Here is a 21,135-nt window from a genome sequence, read left to right as displayed (position 1 = left end):
AGAAGACTCTTGAGAGTCCCTTGGACTGCAAGGAGATCCAACCAGTCCATTCGGAAGGAGATCAGCCCTAGGATTTCTTTGGAAAGAATGATGCTAAAGCTGAAACTCCAGTACTTTGACCACCTCACGCGAAGAGTTGACTCATTGGAAGAGACTCTGATGCTGGGAGGGATTGGGGGCAGGAGAAGAAGGGGACGACAGAGGATGAGATGGCTGGATGGCATCACTGACTCGATGGACGCAAGTCTGAGTGAAGTCCAGGAGTTGGTGATGGACAGGGAGGCCTGGCGTGCTGCGATTCATGGGGTCGCAAAGAGTTGGACACGGCTGTGAGACTGAACTGAACTGACAATGATAATAATTAAGATCTTTTAACCAATAAACTACTTTCTTGAGTAAAAATTAGACTTTTTGGAATATGATTCTAAGAATAGTTCAGTTTTCAGATTTAGTATTCAAACCTCACATTTATCACATGTGGTGTGAAACTGCAGTATAAAAACACTTCCCTTCACCTTAAACATGTGTGATATTTACCTTAAAAAATTTCCTGCATTTAGAATTTCTGGACCTTCTCCATTTATAAATCAGAGTCTATTCTTTTTCAAACTATAGTTTTTACTATAGGGTTTTGCTACATTTCCTAAAGAGGAAAATACAGACAGTGGAAGTACAGGTAGAAGATTTTGAGTACAATACCCCATCACATGTATGTTGAGGGCAAGTATAATGAGGTCCTTCTCAATGACTAAGGCTAAAAGACTGAGGGTGGCCAAGACACAAAAAGTACGAAGTCAAAAGAAATATCATTCCTCAGTCTGAAGATGACATGATTCAACATGAGTAGAACGATTAAGGAGACTTTATTAGACTCAATTACACATATGATGGTTTATCTAGCTCTCACTTAAATTTTTAAAATTTGCTTGAAAAATGATTTCACATTGATTTTTATTTCTTTTGGAAAGCTCCCACGTGCAATTTGTTGGTAGTACCTCTGAAGAACAGAATTATTGATGATGTTTGGGTGATGTTTCAGATGATAGAGGAGGCAGAAGACTGCTACAAGTGAAGGTGTGTGTATGGTCTCAAAATGTCAGGATGGTACGGACACTGAAACAGAAAATAAGAGATAGAAATTGTTTTAGTGTTTAGATAATATGCACTCTTCCATGTGAAAGTACAAAGAGCATTCAGTTTGTCTCTTTGAAAAGCTATCTTTTTTTCCTGCTATTCCATTCCCATCCCTAATGCACTCAAGTCAAGTAAAAGTTCAGCTCATCTTTTCTTTCTGTTGTCTTTCTCCAACCTGAACCTCAGTTATAACATTCTGAGTACGACTGTCATTTAGGCTTCATTATGTATTAGATTTTCAAAATATCATTTTGAAAGTCTACATTCCTTATATAATAACAAACACAAAACAACAATTATAATTACATATAATAAGTTCATGCTATCTGTCATCCTGTAGATGCTCATCATGTATTTTATCATTTAAACCTCTACTTAAACAACACTATGTGGCAGGTTCTAATATTATTTCCGTTTTAGAGATGATAGATACAGAGACTTAGAGAGATTTGTACCTTACTTTCAAACATACATCTAGTGTGGGCTCCTGGGATTTAAATCCAAATATAAAGTTGCACAAATTACAAGATGATAGATAATGTGCCTAAAAGTGTTGATAATGTAATAAAGTTAAGACCATGTTGAAATTTTAACGGAGCTTAGATAAAGAAATGCTTAAGAAGACTTAAAAGGAGAAAAAAAGTTAATTTGTGTTTGGAGAGATTTTATTCTTTGGAAGATCAGAAATGTAACATTTTACTGGAAATAATGTCCTTTCTAAAAACCATCTTCTGATGGATAAATGCTTTAGAAAAAGATGATCTATGTATCTTAAAAAATTATTAATATATTAGTATATATGTGTGTATATATATACATTTATATGAAAAATGTATATAGATAATTTAGAAACTAAAGGACAATATAAAAAAAACAAAAATAACCTGTAATCCCACAATTTAGAAATAATCATTGTTAATATTTTCTTGAATTTTGATTATCTTTTTTCTAAACATAAGTAAGTTTTTATTGCTCTGATTGAAAACTTGGAACTGTATTGTATATATAAGTTCTGTATTCTCTACTCTATAACCTAAAATCACATCAGGAGAATTTCCCAATGTAATGAAATCATTTCGTTTTAAATGGCTTAATTAATTTCAAGTAATGTTTGGAATTTATTTAATTGTTCCTTTGATGTTCAGCTTTTAGGATGTTTCCAATTTTTGCTGTTATAGATAATAAACATGCTTAAACATATGTACATTTGCATATCTCATAATTTCTGTAGAATAGATTCTCAGAAATGTAATTGCTGGGACATAGGATCTAAGTCTCTTTTTTTGAGGTTTCTTAAACAAAAGTCTGTCTAGTCAAGGCTATGGTTTTTCCAGTGGTCATGTATGGATGTGAGAGTTGGACTGTGAAGAAAGCTGAGCACCGAAGAACTGATGCTTTTGAACTGTGGTGTTGGAGAAGACTCTCGAGAGTCCCTTGGACTGCAAGGAGATCCAACCAGTCCATCCTAAAGGAGATCAGCCCTGGGTGTTCTTTGGAAGGAATGATGCTGAAACTGAAACTCCAGTTCTTGGCCACCTCATGCGAAGTGTTGACTCATTGGAAAAGACTCTGATGCTGGGAGGGATTGTGGGCAGGAGGAGAAGGGGACGACAGAGGATGAGATGGCTGGATGGCATCACTGACTCGATGGACGTGAGTCTGAGTGGACTCCGGGAGTTGGTGATGGACAGGGAGGCCTGGTGTGCTGCGATTCATGGGGTCGCAGAGTCGGACACGACCGAGCGACTGAACTGAACTGAACTGAACTAATCCACATGACCAAACTGCTTTTTAGAAAGGATGTGATCTGGTACTGTTTGGATGTTAGTTTCTTTCCTTCTTCAATAATATTTATCAGACTAAATGTCTAGTACATGTTATGTGTATGACTGTTTAAGAAATAGTGTTTAAAACCAAAAAACCTCAAGAGAAGAAGTGTGAAGTCACAGAGAGAGCAGAGACTATGGAACAAGAAGGTGGGAGTTAGGTAAAACTGCCTATAACTAACTGTGTCTCATTTATAAATGCAAGTGATGAAATTCTTCTTTTTAGGTGTTTGTAAAAAATTAATATTAGAGGTAGAAAATAGAACTGACTTGATTTTGTAAGTTTTGAAGAAAATGTAGATTTAAACATTTAAAATAGCATTTTGTACCCTTCCTCTTTGCAATAATTTTTATTTGTGAAAAATCCTTTGTAAATAGAAAAAAAGAGTAAAAATAAGTCAGCATTTTTTGAAAAAAGTAATATATGCATAGAAAATGATGCCTATATAGCTCCATTGACTTCCATAATGAGTTTCTGGGATGTCTGGAATTTAATTTAAATTTGTAGCTATTAATAGTCAACCATTTTAAGTGGCCAGGCAGGGACTGGGATAACTCCATGTTATATGACTATGTGTCTCTGACTCTTTTTCCTTGCAAAGCAGAGAATCTCTTGTGAAGATAGGGTCTGATTATTCAGATTTGCTGTGACCAACCAACATAATTTGGCTTCAGCAGAACAGGAAATGCAAAGCATTTTAGTTTCTTGCAATATGATCTTATGTGTTCTATGTGCAGAGACTGAGCTGGGAATGGAAAACCAAGGCACTCCATCCTGGCCTTTCTCTCATCCTTCTACCTTTTTTTCTCTGTTAGTCAAACCCCATTAAAACTTAAAATCTACCTCTTTCCAGAACGAAGCAGGTCAAATCCTTCATTTATTTTTTCAAATGGTAAAACATGGGTAATTAACTGATCCAGTGGAAACTTCTTAGCCATGAAATCAGTCACAAGTTTGGGGACAGATTCCTTACTTTTGAAGCCTGAAAAGAAAGTGTCATCAATGTTAGATTCATCCAGATATAAATAGAGGATTAGACACAAGACTTTCTACATAAAATTTAAATGAAAGTTTATAAAATGTCCACAGACTACTGTTGCTGAGGTTAATAAGAGAGTGTGTTTCAATATCCTTTTGAAACGATTTGACTTTTTAAAAAATCTCTCCACCCAACAAACCAGAGCCTTTAGTTATTAGTTCCCTCATAGAGAAACTATAGTTTAGATGGTTATTCTCAGAGTCAAGAAGAAAATTTAGCAGTTGTCTACATCTGGGCAGTGAGTGCAGACATAAATTGTTGCTATGGGTTTCCTGGATCCTCCTAGGTATCTCAGTGTATTATGCAGTCACCAGTATCAAAAAAAATGATGCTGAAAGATCCTAGTCAGTTTATGGGGACACCATTAAAATCTACCTTGGGACTTTTTGGGTACATTAGTTCCACATCTAGTTGATTTGGAGCCTATAGATATAAAGGAATCTTAGCGTATTTTTAAACTACATTGCATTTTTAAAAAAATATTTACGGTAACTTTATTTTATTTTTATTTTTATTTATTTATTTTTTTACTTTATTTTACTTTACAATACTGTATTGGTTTTGCCATACATTGACATGAATCCACCACAGGTGTACATGTGTTCCCAAACATGAACGCCCCACCCACCTCCCTCCCCATAACATCACTCTGGGTCATCACCATGCACCAGCCTGGCCTTGTCACTTGCAAAAGGAAAGAATTCCTGACGTTAGTAAGAATTTGGCCCTCAAGCCTCACAACGTACCACCAAAAATAGCTCCTTTCCAGGTACGTCCAGTCAACAACAACATGGGGTTCATAGAGATATTTTGGGCATGCGGAGGTACTCCGACAATGACGCTTACGCCATATGCTTCTTGACAGCAGAGCAAGGCAGACATCTGGAATAAAATTAATATGTAGCATCATTAAAGTGGATTCTCTGGTAGTCCCCATTTGTGATACACAGTATCATGTGCTATGGATCTAGTTAAATTGTGAATGTGTGGCTGGAAGAGATTAGCTTTTTCTTCACTTCCCATTATTTCCTAAAGCCACTACACGTGGCTTTAGAAGATGTCCAGAAAATATTTTTGAATGAAACAGTAGATGAATGAAATTGTATGTTTTATGTACTTAACTCTTTTTTAGAAAAATAATAAAGATGCAAATATCATTACATATATATAATCTAATTCTTCAAATAAAGGTAACGCTTATCATCATGTGATGCCAGAGCAATCTGAAATGGTTAACTCATTTAATTATTAAGTAGATATCTTGCACTCAGTACTTTGAACTAGGTATTTTGATGGTGAACCAGATACATGGTCAGTTACATCATTAATATTTCTCTCCTCTCCTCTTGATGGTCTCCCTTTCTAATGGATCCATATTTCTACTGCCCATTTCTAAGGGGCACTTTTTTCCTAATTTATGTACATTTACCCTAAAGACCATCCCCAAGAAAAAGAAATGCAAAAAGGCAAAATGGCTGCCTGAGGAGGCCTTACAAATAGCTATGAAAAGAAGAAAAATGAAAAGCAAGGGAGAAAAGGAGAGATATAAGCATCAGATCAGTGCAAAGAAATAGAGGAAAACAATAGAATGGGAAAGACTAGAGATCTCTTCAAGAAAATCAGAGATACCAAAGGAATATTTCATGCAAAGATGGGCTCAATAAAGAACAGAAATTGTATGGACCTAACAGAAGCAGAAGATATTAAGAAGAGGCGGCAAGAGTACACAGAAGAACTGTACAAAAAAAATCTTCATGACCCAGATATCACGATGGTGTGATCATTCACCTAGAGCCAGACACCCTGGAATGCGAAGTGAAGTGGGACTTAGGAAGCATCACTATGAACAAAGCTAGTGGAGGTGATAGAATTCCAGTTGAGCTATTTCAAATCCTAAAAGATAATGCTGTGAAAATGCTGCACTCAATATGCCAGCAAATTTGGAAAACTCAGCAGTGGCCACAGGACTGGAAAAGGTCGGTTTTCATTCCAATCTCAAAGAAAGGCAATGCCAAAGAATGCTCAAACTACCACACAATTGCACTCATCTCACACGCTAGTAAAGTAATGCTCAAAATTCTCCAAGCCAGGCTTCAGCAATACATGAACCATGAACTGCCAAATGTTCAAACTGGTTTTAGAAAAGGCAGAGGAACCAGAGATCAAACTGCCAACACCCACTGGATCATTGGAAAAGCAAGCGAGTTCCAGAAAAACATCTATTTCTGCTTTATTGACTATGCCAAAGTCTTTGACAGTGTGGATCACAACAAACTGTGGAAAATTCTTCAAGAGATGGGAATACCAGACCACCTGACCTTCCTCTGAGAAACTTGTATGCAGGTCAGGAAGCAACAGTCAGAACTGGACATGGAACAACAGACTGGTTCCAAATAGGAAAAGAAGTACGTCAAGGCTGTATATTGTCACCCTGCTTATTTAACTTCTATGCAGAGTACATCATGAGAAACGCTGGGCTGGATGAAGCACAAGCTGGAATCAAGATTGTCGGGAGAAATATCAATAACCTCAGATATGCAGATGACTCCACCCTATGGCAGAAAGTGAAGAAGAGCTAAAGAGCTTCTTGATGAAAGTGAAAGAGGAGAGTGAAAAAGTTGGCTTAAAGCTCAACATTCAGAAAATGAAGATCATGGCATCTGGTCCCATCACTTCATGGCAAATAGAAGGGGAAACAGTGGAAACAGTGTCAGTCTTTATTTTGGGGGGCTCCAAAATCACTGCAGATGGTGACTGCAGCCATGAAATTAAAAGATGCAAACTCCTTGGAAGGAAAGTTATGACCAACCTAGATAGCATATTGAAAAGCAGAAACATTACTTTGCCAACAAAGGTCCGTCTAGTCAAGGCTATGGTTTTTCCTGTGGTCATGTATGGATGCGAGAGCTGGACTGTGAAGAAAGCCAAGGGCCGAAGAACTGATGCTTTTGAACTGTGGTGTTGGAGAAGACTCTTGAGAGTCCCTTGGACTGCAAGGAGATCCAACCAGTCCATTCTAAAGGAGATCAGCCCTGGGATTTCTTTGGAAAGAATGATGCTAAAGCTGAAACTCCAGTATTTTGGGCACCTCATGTGAAGAGTTGACTCACTGGAAAAGACTCTGATGCTGGGAGGGATTGTGGGCAGGAGGAGAAGGGGACAGCAGAGGATGAGATGGCTGGATGGCATCACTGACTCGATGGACGCGAGTCTGAGTGAACTCCGGGAGTTGTTGATGGACAGGGAGGCCTGGCGTGCTGTGATACACGGGGTCGCAGAGAGTCAGGCATGATTGAGCAACTGAACTGAGCCATGCTGTACGTGGATGTCTCCAGAACTTGCTCATAACTGAGACTTTGTACTCTCTGACATTTACCCATTATTCCTCCCCTATTTCCTCCAGCTGCTGGCAACCACTGTTCTACTCAGTGGTTCTAAGAATTTGATTTTTTTTAGACTGCACATATAGGAAAGATCATACAATACTGTCTTTCTGTGTCTGGCTTGTTTCACTTTGCATAATGTCCTCCAGATTTTTCCAAGTTTTTGCAAATGTCAATACTTCTTTTCTATGGCCAAATAATATTCATTCATATATATACATATATACATGTATACAATTCACATGTATATACACACACAAACACACACATGCCTCACAATTTCTTTATCTATTCATCCATATGGACATTTAGGTTGTTTCCATATCTTGGCTATTATGAATAATGCTGCAATGAACATGGGGATGCACATGTCTAAGATAGTGAGTTTATTTTCTTTGTATATATTCCCAGAAGTGGGATTGCTGGATCATATGATAAAACATCTATCTTAAATCTTTTGAGAAGCAATTATACCGCTTTTCATAGTGGCTATTTTACATTCCCACCAACAGTGCACAAAATTCCCTTTCTTCCACACACTCTTCAACACTTGCTATTGCTTTTTTTTTTAAAATAATATTCATTCGAACAAGTATGAGGCAATAATCCCTTTGAGATTTTGATTTGTTTTCCCTTCTAATTAATGATGTTCAGTTCAGTTCAGTTCAGTTGCTCAGTCATTTCTGACTCTTTGCGACCCCAGGGACTGCAGCATGCCAGGCTTCCCTGTCCATCACCAACTCCCAGAGCCTACTCAAACTCATGTCCATTGTGTCGGTGATGCCACCCAACCATCTCATCCTCTGTCATCCCCTTCTCGTCCTGCCTTCAATGTCTCCCAGCATCAGGGTCTTTTCTAATGAGTAAGTTCTTCACATCTGGTAGCCAAAGAATTGGAGTTTCAGCTTTAGCATCAGTCCTTCCAATGAATATTCAGGACTGATTTCCTGTAGGATGGACTGGTTGGATCTCCTTGCAGTCCAAGAGATTCTCAAGAGTCTTCTCCAACACCACAGTTCAAAAGCATCAATTCTTCCATGCTGACCTTTCTTTATAGTCCCACTCTCACATCCATACATGACTACTGGAAAAACCATAGCTTTGACTAGATGGAGTTTTGTTGGCAAAGTAATGTCTCTGCTTTTTAATAAGCTGTCTAGGTTGGTCATAGCGTTTCTTCCAAGGAGCAACCTGTTGGCCAAAACAGCAATATAGCTGTTGGTCAAAATGGGCATGTTTTAAATGTGCTTTGACCTTCTGTGAGCTTTTATTTATTTATTTTTACTCTGAAACTTAAAAAGAAAGACTTTTCCCTCCAGTCAGGTTTTTAGACATGTGTGTAGTATGAAAGTTGTTTAGGAAAACACCCCCCAACCCCAGAAATATATAGTAATTGATCCTTTGATTTTGGAGTATGACACTTGGAAAATCAGAGAACCTCAGGACATGTGGCTATCAGATACTTAAAATAATCCAATTCCACAAGAGAAAATGAAGGAAAAACCATATTAAAAATTGCATAAGGAGCAAGTGACAGCCTTGGAAAGCGACAGCCTTAGAACATCAATCATCTATGGAATAAATTGTTCCTGCTCAAGGCTGCAAAAGGCTTTACTCTTAAGGTGCTGCTTCCTATTACCAACACTGCTGGGACTTACAGGAGAACCTAAAGAGGGTGATTGTCTGTGTTGGTCTCTGGGGGTGTTTTCATTAGGATTCTAGAGAATTCTGGTTAGGGGAAATATAGCTAGAGACGTGTTCTCTGTTGCAATTGATGATATCTGTAATTATTTGAAAGTAGTATCATGTATGAGGTTTCCCTGATGGTGACACGGTAAAGAAGGCCTGCAATGCAGGAGACCTGGGTTCAATCCTTGGGTTGGGAAGATCCCCTGGAGAAGGGAAATATCATGTATATTTTAAAGTTGATGCAAGTTTTACACAACTGGAAATGGTACTTCCTTTTGACAACACCAGATAACATTTATTAAGAGCTTACCACTGACAGGTGGCACTTGCTAAATATGTTACATGTGTCATCTCGTTTAATCCACAAACAACACTATAATACACACATCACTTAAAATTTTGGTGGGAAAACCTGTTGACCTTTTAAATTATTCAGTTCAGCACACAGATTTGGATGCTTTTTATGTACCAGGCACTGTGCTGTCTGTTGTGGTAAAATGAGGCATATTTTCTGTTAATAAAATGATAGGGAGCCTAAAGTTGCTCTTTGTGGGTTTTTTTTTTTTTTTTTGGTTAAAGTATGGTCTTTGGAAAAAATAGAATTCATTAAAACATACAAATATTGTTAAATCATGTTTTTGTTAAGAATGTGTTGAAAAATCAAACCTGCCAGCTTGAGAACAGAATTCATATTCTTTCTACTTACTTGAGTTTGAATTTTTGAAACTAAAAATTAAATTTATGATGGCTCAGTAAAAACCCCCTTCCCTCTCTAAAAAGGACACGATACTCATGACATGTTTTTTTGCATTTTTTTTTGACTGATGGAATGAGATTCCTCATCATAATAAATTAAGCAACCCAGGTAACAAATAGGAGATGGAAAATCATCATAGTTTTTAAAATACGCTTTATATATAATGTTTATACTCCACCACATTAAAGAAGACTCTAGAATGCAGAAGTTGATGTCTTGAGACATTTCAAAGTACATACCATGGTGTCAAGCCGACCGATGACTTCAAATGAAAAATCCACACCTCCACCACTCACTTCTCTCAGCACCTCCTCGATGGGTTTCTCGTAGTCCTGAGGGTTGATGCACTCAGTGGCACCCACCTGTTTGGCCCTTGCAAATTTGTCTTTGTTGATGTCCACTGCAATGATCCTGGCTGCTCCAGCTGCTTTGCAGCCCATGATAACAGACAGGCCAACTCCTCCAAGGCCAAACACGGCACAGGTGGAGCCCTGGGTGACCTGTGTTTTCAGAAAATGTGAAAATGGATTAAGTAATGATTGTTAAGGGCTTTCCAGGTGCCTCAGTGGTAAAGAATCCGCCTGCCAATGCAGGAGACGTGAGCGCGATCCCTGGGTCAGGAAGATCCCCTGGAGAAGGAAATGGCAACACACTCTAGTATTCTTGCCTGGGAAATCCCATGGACAGAGGAGCCTGGTGGGCTACAGTCCATGGGCTAACAAAGAGTCGGACATGACTTAGCAACTAAACAACAATAAACAAAACAATTGTTAGAAAGAGCCTAAATTGTATAAAGTGCCATGCTTTATTTCTTGTCAGAAGTTACTCAAATTATGTCAACCTTTTGTCAAACCTCTTTTGACTTTAGCTGCCTCACACTTGAAATGACAGGTTTGAATTAGATTAGTGTTTCTCTAATTTTCCGGGACGTTAGAAAATCCCATGGATGGAGGAGCCTGATTAGGCTGCAGTCCACGGGGTCGCTAAGAGTAGGATACGACTGAGCGACTTCACTTTCACTTTTCACTTTCATGCATTGGAGAAGGAAATGGCAACCCACTCCAGTGTTCTTGCCTGGAGAATCCCAGGGACAGCAGAGGCTAGTGGGCTGCCGTCTATGGGGTCGCACAGAGTCAGACATGACTGAAGTGACTTAGCTTAGCTTAGACTCACCTAGGGAGCTTTAAAAAAATCTCAATACCCAGGTCACAGCCCATAAGCAATTAAATCAGACTCTGTGCCAGCAAGTGGAAAAAGATATGCAATCCACTCCAGTATGCTTGCCTGGAAATTCCCATGGACAGAGGAGCCTGGTAAGCTTCAGTCCATAGGGTCACAGAGGGTAGGACATGACTTAGCGACTAAACAACGACAACAACTCTGCAGGCAAGACCATGTCTCCAAGCGACTCCAGTGGGAAACCCAGGCTGGGAGCCAGTGGACTGGATGACCATTGAGCTCTAGATGCTAGCAACTCCCCTCTTGAAAATCTAGTGGCTCACATCTATTGATAGCCAGCTTCAGTCCATCACACATACATAAACACAATTCTAGGGAAATTAAATAATAAATGGAAGAGAGGAGACTGCAAAAATAATCCAGCTGAACCCTCAATAATTAACACCTTGGTTCAATAACTTTCAGTAGTCATGACGTATAATGAGAGCAGAAATAAGCTGTGAAGCATAGAAGAGTTATCCCCAGCTTAAGCAAACTTAACAACAGGGGAAATTTAACAGGTAATTTTAAGATAATACAGCTTGAGACCAACATGTTCTTAATGGGTCTTTATCCCTGCTTTAAAAAATACACAAATGAAAAATAATGCAATGAAAAGCTGGTTTATAGTTTAATAATGGATGAAATTCATTATCACAGGTACCCTTCGATTCCACTCTGTGTGCAGGTGGATTAGACAATCTGTTCAGATGATGTAGTTGCACAAGGACTTAGTGCTAAGGTCACAGAAATTTGGAAAACACATGCTTACAATAGTTTAACTTACCTAAGGGACTGTTTAATAAACCTAGTCTGTTATAGTCAGACTTCACTGTGGGTAAAATGTTCCTCCCGTCCCAAGAAAACTTTCTGTGGGGGTACGATACCACTTTTTTACCTTAGAAAAATATGAGGCTTGTGATTGTGATTTAAAAGTGTTGGTAAATATATACTATGGTTTGTGATTCAGTAGGAGTTTTGAGGAGGCTACTTGCAGTTGTCATGTTAACTACCTGTAAGATTTGGGGCAAATGGCTTTATGTCTCTGGGTGTCAGTTCATAAAACAAAAGGATACTACTAGATTTCCAACCTTTTAGGAAAAGGAGACTTTAAAGAATTTCTCCTTAAAACCTACCACGTTGAAGTCTGTATTGTTCGTGGCTGGGGAGGAAGTAGAGCAGTGGAATAAATGCTTCATGCATCATTGAAGCTTTATTGCTTTCCTCATAGAGATACACAGAGTGGGCATGTTTGTGACCCTCAGTTTGGAGGTATATTAGGATATCAGGTCAGGCTCTGGAATCTCCTGTTGATCCTAATTCTGGGAGGAGAGGATCCATGAACTAAATGCTCCTCATAGTCAGCCCCTTCATTTTGTTTACTTTTGCTTCCTCAAAACTTAGCAGAACCTACTGTGCATGGCTCATGTAGGCAATAAATGAATGATAAAATGAACTCCTAGGTCTAAAATTTAGTAATACCACAAAGAACATATACAGAAGAATAATTATGGAAAACACCTTTACTTTTTCTTAATTATCAAGAGCTTTTCATTTGTGATAACAGATAAATTTTCTAGGACATGCCCTCAATTCCTTCTGAGGGTATCTTCTACTTTTAATCAATATCCTCAATTCTGTGGAGCATAGCAAGGCTATTATGGTAGAAGAGGGGAAAGCTTCCAATAAATCTGTGAAGAATGATCTCAGATTCCTGTGAGAAGCTGCTTTGCTTTTAGCTCCTGACAGTCTGAGTGTAGCTGGTTTTAATTACTCATTGTTATTCCTACCTTGGCAACTTTGACCGCAGACCCATAACCAGTAGAAAATCCACAGCCAATGAGACAGACTTTCTCCAGTGGTGAGTCTGCATGGATCTTGGCCACTGACATCTCGTCCACCACTGTGTACTGGGTGAAGGTGCTGGTGCCGAGGAAGTGGCGGATGGGCTTCCCTCTGCAGGTGAACCTGCAGGTACCATCATTGAGGGTCCCCTGAGGCTCATTCAGGCTGGTCAGTGCAACACACAAACACAAGAGGGTATAAGACAGGCACATAACTAACATGCAGATTCCTTCACTGCTAAGGAGAGTAACAGATACTCACTCGAGTTTCAGGCAGAGGTTGGCTTCCGGGTGTTTACAAACATTGCACTTTCCACACTGGGGAACAAAGAGTGGGATGACTTTATCACCTGGGGATGAGGATAAAACAGATTCTTCTTACCAAGAATTAAAGAAATTAAGTAAGAACTTAACGCTTACGCTTATGTATTAGAGGCACTTGACTTTGAGAAGTCTCCAAGAATAGGGTCCTGTCAGCTTGATTTCTTGGTCATCACCTGTCAGTATTGTCATCGGTTTGGGTTTATATATGCTGAAGATGCCCAAAGAAATTGCAAATGTGGAAAACATGATTTTTAAAAGCAGTTCCACTGTGTTGATATTTCTCTTTTATTGTGTGCCCTTTCTCTTAGGGATTTTATAGATATGATTTCATTTAATATTTAGTAGTTAAACCTTGGCACCCCACTCCAGTACTCTTGCCTGGAAAATCCCATGGACCGAGGAGCCTAGTAGGCTGCAGTCCATGGGGTCACTAGGAGTCGGACACGACTGAGTGACTTCCCTTTCACTTTTCACTTTCATGCATTGGAGAAGGAAATGACAACCCACTCTAGTGTTCTTGCCTGGAGAATCCCAGGTACGGGGGAACCTGGTGGGCTGCCGGCTCTGGGGTCACACAGAGTCGGACACGACTGAAGCGACTTAGCAGCAGCAGCAGCAGCAGCAGTTAAACCTTAAATATTCTTACTACTAATATAAGTATAAATATATATTTAAGTTGTGAGCAGTCTGCCATAGTTCCACTAGATAATCTGGTAATAGTTTATAGTAATAGTACAGTAACCCTAATAGTAATAATAATACAATAAAAATAAGAACCTCAACACCCATTTCCTGGCTTTTCAAAGTGATTATGCTTATCTCTATTATGAAATGAATCCTTCTTTTAAAAAATTAATTCTTTTTAAAGGAAAACAAACAAAAACAGGACAAGTAAGAATTTAAGACATTCTTCTGAAAACCTCAACCCTCAGTAATGAGTTTTACACTTTCTTTTAGGATAGGAACTGACTTTCAAATGTTTGTAGCTGATGATTTATAGATAATTTATTTTTACTGGTGGAGGGAGCAGGGGTGAAAAGTAGGGGTGTCATTTGTTATTAATAGATTTCTAACTAAAGGAAATACTAAGAGCTGAAACTCAAACCAGACAACTTCTTTTATTGTTTTCAATTTACAGGTCAATTAAGCATTTTGTAAGTAGGGAGGTCAAATCCACTAGCTAAAGTGATTTTTTAGAATTAAAAATAATTTTTATTTTTAAGCATCCATACTGCTTATTCAAAAGACTCAGAAAAATAACATTTAAGAGACTATATGCAATGATGGCATGGAAATTTTCTGTTTATTCACTGTTTACCTCTAAAAATATTTGTCTGTATTAATATATAATAACAGGATACAGTAAATGTTCAAGAAAAACAGTTCTTGGTAACCAGTCACGTTTAATCATGGTTTAAGGAAAAGTGGCCATATATTCCAAGGGGAAACCTGTAAATGGGCTCCACTTCCCACCTGAGAAGAGATTACGTTGATTCAGTCCAGAGCTCACAATCCCCACTGTGTGAAGTCAGCACTGAATAGGTTCAAAACACTGATTATGTTTGTCTCCACTATGTCTAGACACGTTTTTTCTGTCTTATCAGTAGTTTTCTTTGGACCTGGTAGAAGACAGTGCTTGGCAACACTAACATGGGAAATAACTGATTATGAACTCTACCCTGGCAGACACTGGGTCTCTTTCAATCCTCATGTATTCCCAGGATCTAACATGGTGCCTGCCATCTAGTAGGTCTTCAAGAAATACTTGCTGATGTAGAGAACACAGTAGTGCATGGATGCATACATGCCTGAGTCAGGCAGGAAGGGGGAAAAGAAAGAGCGCTCTGTCCCAGCTCAGCCTTAAACATGTTCTTTCATCTCTCATTACTTCAGTGTCATTATCCAGGCTACATCATCTTGGGGCCCTGAACCAAGGCACATTTCCTAAGTGTGAATTCTGTACCTGGTCTTACTGTAGTCACCCCTTCTCCAACGCTCTCCACAATGCCGGCTGCCTCATGGCCTAATATCACAGGAAGACGTGTGACCAGAGATCCATTAACCACATGGTCATCTGAGCGACAGATTCCTGTGGCCACCATCTATAGGGTAAAGGGGGCTTGATTAGATTCAGATAAGACTATGACCCTCAGATGGACTTAACATACTCATTTTCCTGAAATTGCATTGAAGAATTTTAAAGCATTTTGCTAATAATTTCTACTCTTCCAAATACAGTTTCAAATGTACCTGAAGTTATTCAGCCTGATAACGCTCTACTTTCCTTTTATGCATTAAACAATTTAGAGTAATCTGTGAAATAATTGTTTCTGAACTATTGAAGTCATATAATATGCAGTCTTTTTGACAGAAAATGCAGATAAGAAAATAAAGTTACTTAAGTGCCACCACATAATGCTAATTGATTTTAAATGATATATACTCCTTTGCACTTTTGTTGTTGTTGTTATTTAGTTGCTAAGTCATATCTGACTCTTGGCGATTCCATGGACTGTAGTCCACCAGGCTCCTCTGTCCACGGGATTTCCCAATCAAGAATACTGGAGTGGGTTGCCATTTTCTTCTCCAGGGGATATTCCCAATGCAAGGATCGAACCCATGTTTCCTGTGTTGGCAGGCAGATTCTTTACTGCTGAGCCACCACATAAGTTCTTCTTCGTTTCATTAGGATTATACTGTACAAACTCTTTGGTCTCTTTTTAAAATTTTTAACAGTTTTGATTTACAGCTTCCTTTGACAACAAATGTAATTCCACTATCTGGATGACTATATTACAAGTACTTTGGTTACTTTCATTGTTACATTCTGAAAAATTTAAACCTAAGATTAAATAGAAATGGAAAAAAATTTTACCTTAATACGAACTTCATGGGCCTTAGGGGGTGCAACCTCCACTTCCTCAATGGAAAATGGTTTCTTGAGCTCCCACAGCACAGCTGCTTTGCATTTTATTACCTGAAAATTGAGCAGAAAGATGACACCATTTTCTCCCAGCCTTGAATTCAGGGATTGTGCCTTTGATCTTTTTACATGTACCATCTAGGCCCATGTCTGAAACTTAATATTGTTCCATGAACATAAACAACCTCTGATTTGCAAAAAGAATAATAGTGACTTTTTATAAAAATGTGTAAGGCAATAACACAAGGAAAGAGAAACAGAATTAACTATAGGAAGACATTGAGATAAAAGTGGAATATATTCTTCTGTGAAGACAGATCATCATTGTTTTTCCCTTTAAAGGTTCTATTTCCTAATGTGGTTCTGAAATTGGTTGTTTATCCAAAGCTGTTGTCTTGTCCATGAAGTTCTAAATCACTATCATATTACTACCAGATTCAGTGTCTGTTCACATGAAACTCATTTCCCTCTTGCTCAATTCTCCACTTAAGCCAAAATGATTTGACTTTAGAATTCCTAAGCCTCCCAGCCTAGAATTTCTTTCTCTATTTGCCTGCTCCTTTGATTTCTCTCTCTATTTCTTCTATGGGCTACTTGTTTGCATCACTCATGTGAAAGTCAGATTTGGCAGCTCTGTTTTGTTATATAATTTATGAATAGAGATTTCTTTCAGATTGGATTTTAGCCTAAAATTGTAGAGATTAAAACTACACACACACACACACACACATACACTTAAAAATGGGAGAGCAGTGTTTGACTTTCTAGCTAGCATAGCTTACCTACAGATGTTCTTACAAATAAAAGCTAAGCATATATGTTTAGTGCTTGGGAATGTAACATAAGGGTTGTCTTCACTTTTACAAAGCTTGTGTAATTGAGAGTTTTTTCTAAAGAGAATTAACAACATACTACACACATGATAAAAATTAAATTGAAATTTATTTGATAATTTATTTTTACTATGTATACACCAAATCGGAGAAGGCAATGGCACCCCACTCCAGTACTCTTGCCTGGAAACTCCCAGGGATGGCGGAGCCTGGTGGGCTGCCATCTATGGGGTCGCACAGAGTCGGACATGACTGAAGCGACTTAGCAGCAGCAGCAGCAGCATGCACCAAATCCTTCCACTTTGCAAAGTGTTCATCATGGCCAAAGCCACAGTAAATAGAAGAGTACTTGGATATAATACACTAATGGTAGAGAGGTATTGAATATTGGGGTTCCAATGATGTAGCAGGCACAAGTGGCTGTGTTGGGTGAAATACGAGTTTGACTTTTAAACTTCACGGGGTAGTATTACTGAATCATTAGTTTTATTTTTCAGATGAAAAGCTTGAGGCTCGACTGGCTCAATAACTGATGAGTACTTTTCCCAAAGTTACAAACCTGGGTGTCCGAAGAATGACTACCATTTTATCTTCCACTACTTGATGATAGTAAAAGATTAACAAAAGATTAGCAGTTAGATAACAGTAATAGCAGTGATTAATATTTAGTGAGTTATTTCTATGTACCAGGCACTATTTTAAATGCTTTCCAGTATTAGTTTATTAAATTCTCACAACCATGTTATGAAAGTAGGTATTATTACTATTATCATTTAGCATTTGAAGAAAATATAATGCCAGAAGGTTAAACATAAGTGAAGTGTTATTATATAGCTAAAAGTTATTGATGTTGTACCTGAGGAAGGGGGATTAATTGCCTGTAATTTATAGATTTAATTAATGCATTTGGCCTACCCTTTTGATCTCTGAACTCTGAGTTTTAAAAAATTAAAATTTTCTTTTTCTTAACTATTCTTCATTTGGAATATAATATGCTACTGTAAATGCCAATCAGTAATGCATGAAAATAAAGTTAAAATAAGAAAACTCCCAACTGATCATCTGTATGATTTCCAACCAGCCTTATTGATATAGGCCTGTTATATATATAGGCCTGATAAAAGCCACACTATATAGGCCTGCCATTGTAGCAAGATATTATATTGCACAGTTCACTCCTAACACAGCAAACCTACTAGAAACAATTGCACAGGCTTTTGCCATTAAGCATTTAAACAACATGAATTGATCGTATTGAACAACCATGTGTATCTTCTCTGTACCTGTAAGCACATTGAACAAATAAACACGAGTCTGTGGAAGGCTTAGAAACAAATAAATCTGTTCTCAGTGTAAATAGTGGTTCAAACTGTATCAGCATTATTATTAGTAGTAGTAGTAGTAAATTCACATTGGCTTTTGCATGAAGACAACATTTCTATGGGAATTCCCTAAATTGTGCCATAATAGGACCCTTTAAAATCAGAATTTGCATGTTGATTCTGGTTTGCTTTATCTTTAAAAATTTTTTGTTTTTTGATTGGAGTATAATTGCTTTACAGTGTTGTATTAGTTTCTCCTGTACAACAGTGTGAATCAGCTATACATATACATATATCCTATCCCTCCAGAATCTCCCTCTTACTACGTGCCCCCCATCCCACCCCTTTAGGTCATCACAGAGCACTGAGCTCGGCTCCCCGCGCTTTACGGCAGCTGCCTGTCTCACGCACGGCGGTGTGTCTGCGGCTCCTCTCCCAAGTCCCCCCACCCTCTCCGTCCCCTGCTGTGTCCATAAGTCCATTTCAACGTCTGCATCTCAATCGGTTTGCTTAGCCTTGATGATTCTAATGCTTTGAGAGCAATAAAAGTTTTGTCACATTTAGCTTTCCTGTATTCATAAAAAGAATGATTATGATTAAAGAGAATAACATTTATATTATAAATAATAATATTATTTAAGTTATATGATAAAGAATAACACATTTATATTACGAAATCTTAATACACATAACTTCTTGATAAAAACATTTCATTTCTAACTTTAGACTTGAAAATTACTCATGATTGGCTATGACTATTTCACATTTACTTAATATAGGAAATATAGACTTTAGTAGGTATAGATGCTCTACATATTTCTCAAAGATGTTTAGGTACTGCCCTTCTCAATTGTAGTTTAATATACTTTGTATATTGAAGCATAGATCCTAAGTTGTATTTCACTATAAATTATTTCTAATTTATATATGGATTTTGTTATTCATTAAATAGTGTATCTCTATGTATTACGTGGTTGCTTCCCAGGTGACTCAGTGGTAAAGGATCTGCCCGCCAATGCAGGAGATGCAGGAGACATGGGTTCCGTTTCTGGGCCGGGAAGATCCCCTGGAGAAGGAAATGGCAAACCACTCCAGTATTCTTGCCTGGGAATTTCCATAGACAGAGGAGCCTGGCAAGCTATAGTCCTTGGGGTTGCAAAAGAGTCAGACACAACTGAGCGGCTAACACACAGGTTGATGGCCTCCTGAATAAAGGAAATTTTCCTTTCGAGCAGTCAAACATGAGTATTACATTGATTGGAATAATTCTAGAAAAAAAAAATTTGCCTTACTTTTCCTGCTGTGCTCATGCTTCTTCTTTTCTCTGCTGGCAGGAGATGTGAATTACAGACTTACAGACTCTTTCCTGTTCAAGTACATACAAGAGATAGCTTGCACAGATTTTTTATATGCTTGAATAGCACCCTGTTCCCCACATGTGATCTGGTATCTTTAAGCCCTGCCCATCAGCTCATTCTTAGACCCAGTCAAATCAACAATAACAGGGCACTGAACCAGCACTCAAACATTAACTTTGTTTGCAATATGCTAATTTCAAATAACATCTTGACTTCATTAGTTAAATATTTTCTTATATGTAACTTTTTTTTTTCTGGATTACATGTTTCTCCTCTCTCATTCCCACATAGGATGTTCAGAGTTCTGTTTTCCCTTTGTGTAAACTGAGCTCCAATTTCAAATCTACATAACACAGTTAGCAAGAAGGAAGGGTAAGAAAGCAGCACAAAAGGCATAGGACAGAGAGAGCTACAAGCTCGAGCAATGTGTTTGTTCCAGCACACTCCTGCTCTTCACAACAGAGAAATCAGACACCAGTCAGTGACAGCAAAAGTGGCATTTCTGCCCCATACAGTATCAATCAAAACTGACTGGGACCCTCCCTGTTCCAGATATTCAAGTGGGTACTGTGGGGTGACAGTGATGGATAAGATGTGACCTCTACCTGTGCCAAGAGGCAGTATGAGGCCATGGTTATAGCATGACCTTGGAGTTGAGCTGACCCTGTCCTTACGAGCTGTATGAATTGGACTTGTTATTTAACTGTCCTTGGCCTTAGTTTCCTTATCTATAAAATGAAGATGAACAGTCGTGTCACCTGGAAAGGTTGTTTGATGAACAAATGAGTTAATCTTCTTAAAGCACTTAGGGACCCTGACAAATAGAACGGCCTTTAATAAATATCAGCTACAATGTTCATCCATAAAAGTAAACTCATAATCTATGGGGGGAAAAGACATAGCAAACCAAGTCAGACGATCTGTAATGTTCTATATCAGACAGTGAGCATCCTGTCTGAAGAACTCAGAGGAGGCTTTGTAGACCTTTCAGTTAGAAACTAAATAATGATCATTTTGGCAATTATTCAAGAAAACTCACTGTGAATTTCCATTGTTATTTGTTCAGTGCAGTGAGTATGAGAAAGAGAATATGAGCTTGATTTTTACTAAATCTCAAGTCTTTTACCAACACTTGGAGGATATGGTGCATTCAACTACTTAATTAGATTTAGTCTGTCAACATATGTTAACAAAAAGGGTATGTTTCTCTAGAATTGTCAAGGGAACAACACTATTGTCTGTTGCCAACTTTACATATGCAGATATGGAAAGCCATAGTACAGCTACACTGTCCACCCAGCAGAGAGGGTCGAAAGGTCTTCTGTCTCACTGTGGTCTTATAATCATTGACTAGACACCTCTTCTATGGAATGGTGACACCAATTCTACGGAATGGCTACCACACTGCTCTCACTCACCTTGACTCGTAAAGGACAGCAGTGCAAAAAAAGGGAGTCTGACCACTTCTCAGAGATTCTGGGTGG

General features: G+C 38.3%; 1 protein-coding gene across 1 annotated transcript; it reads right to left on the bottom strand.

Annotated features, from left to right (window-relative positions):
• Positions 1 to 827: 827 nt before the first annotated feature.
• LOC138082337 (alcohol dehydrogenase E chain) lies at positions 828 to 19,717 on the bottom strand. Its single transcript, XM_068975617.1, has 9 exons — positions 19,586 to 19,717; positions 16,091 to 16,192; positions 15,179 to 15,317; positions 13,154 to 13,241; positions 12,838 to 13,057; positions 10,069 to 10,329; positions 4,747 to 4,882; positions 3,805 to 3,943; positions 828 to 1,113 (listed from the first exon to the last, which is right to left on the bottom strand). Exons 1-9 carry the CDS (start codon positions 19,601 to 19,603, stop codon positions 1,089 to 1,091), a joined length of 1,128 nt encoding a protein of 375 aa, XP_068831718.1. The 5' UTR covers positions 19,604 to 19,717; the 3' UTR covers positions 828 to 1,088.
• Positions 19,718 to 21,135: the final 1,418 nt, after the last annotated feature.

The sequence above is a fragment of the Capricornis sumatraensis genome, chromosome 7 (assembly GCF_032405125.1).
Source record: "Capricornis sumatraensis isolate serow.1 chromosome 7, serow.2, whole genome shotgun sequence".
In the NCBI taxonomy this organism is placed as follows: domain Eukaryota; kingdom Metazoa; phylum Chordata; class Mammalia; order Artiodactyla; family Bovidae; genus Capricornis; species Capricornis sumatraensis.
This window is presented reverse-complemented; position numbering and strand designations above follow the sequence as displayed.

Coding starts and splice junctions, on each gene's coding strand:
- LOC138082337 (XM_068975617.1), bottom strand. Junction 13,242..15,178: donor GGTGACTACAGTAAGACCAG/GTACAGAATTCA, acceptor CCTCATCCCCAG/GTGATAAAGTCATCCCACTC. Junction 3,944..4,746: donor GAAAGGAGCTATTTTTGGTG/GTACGTTGTGAG, acceptor CTTTCTTTTCAG/GCTTCAAAAGTAAGGAATCT.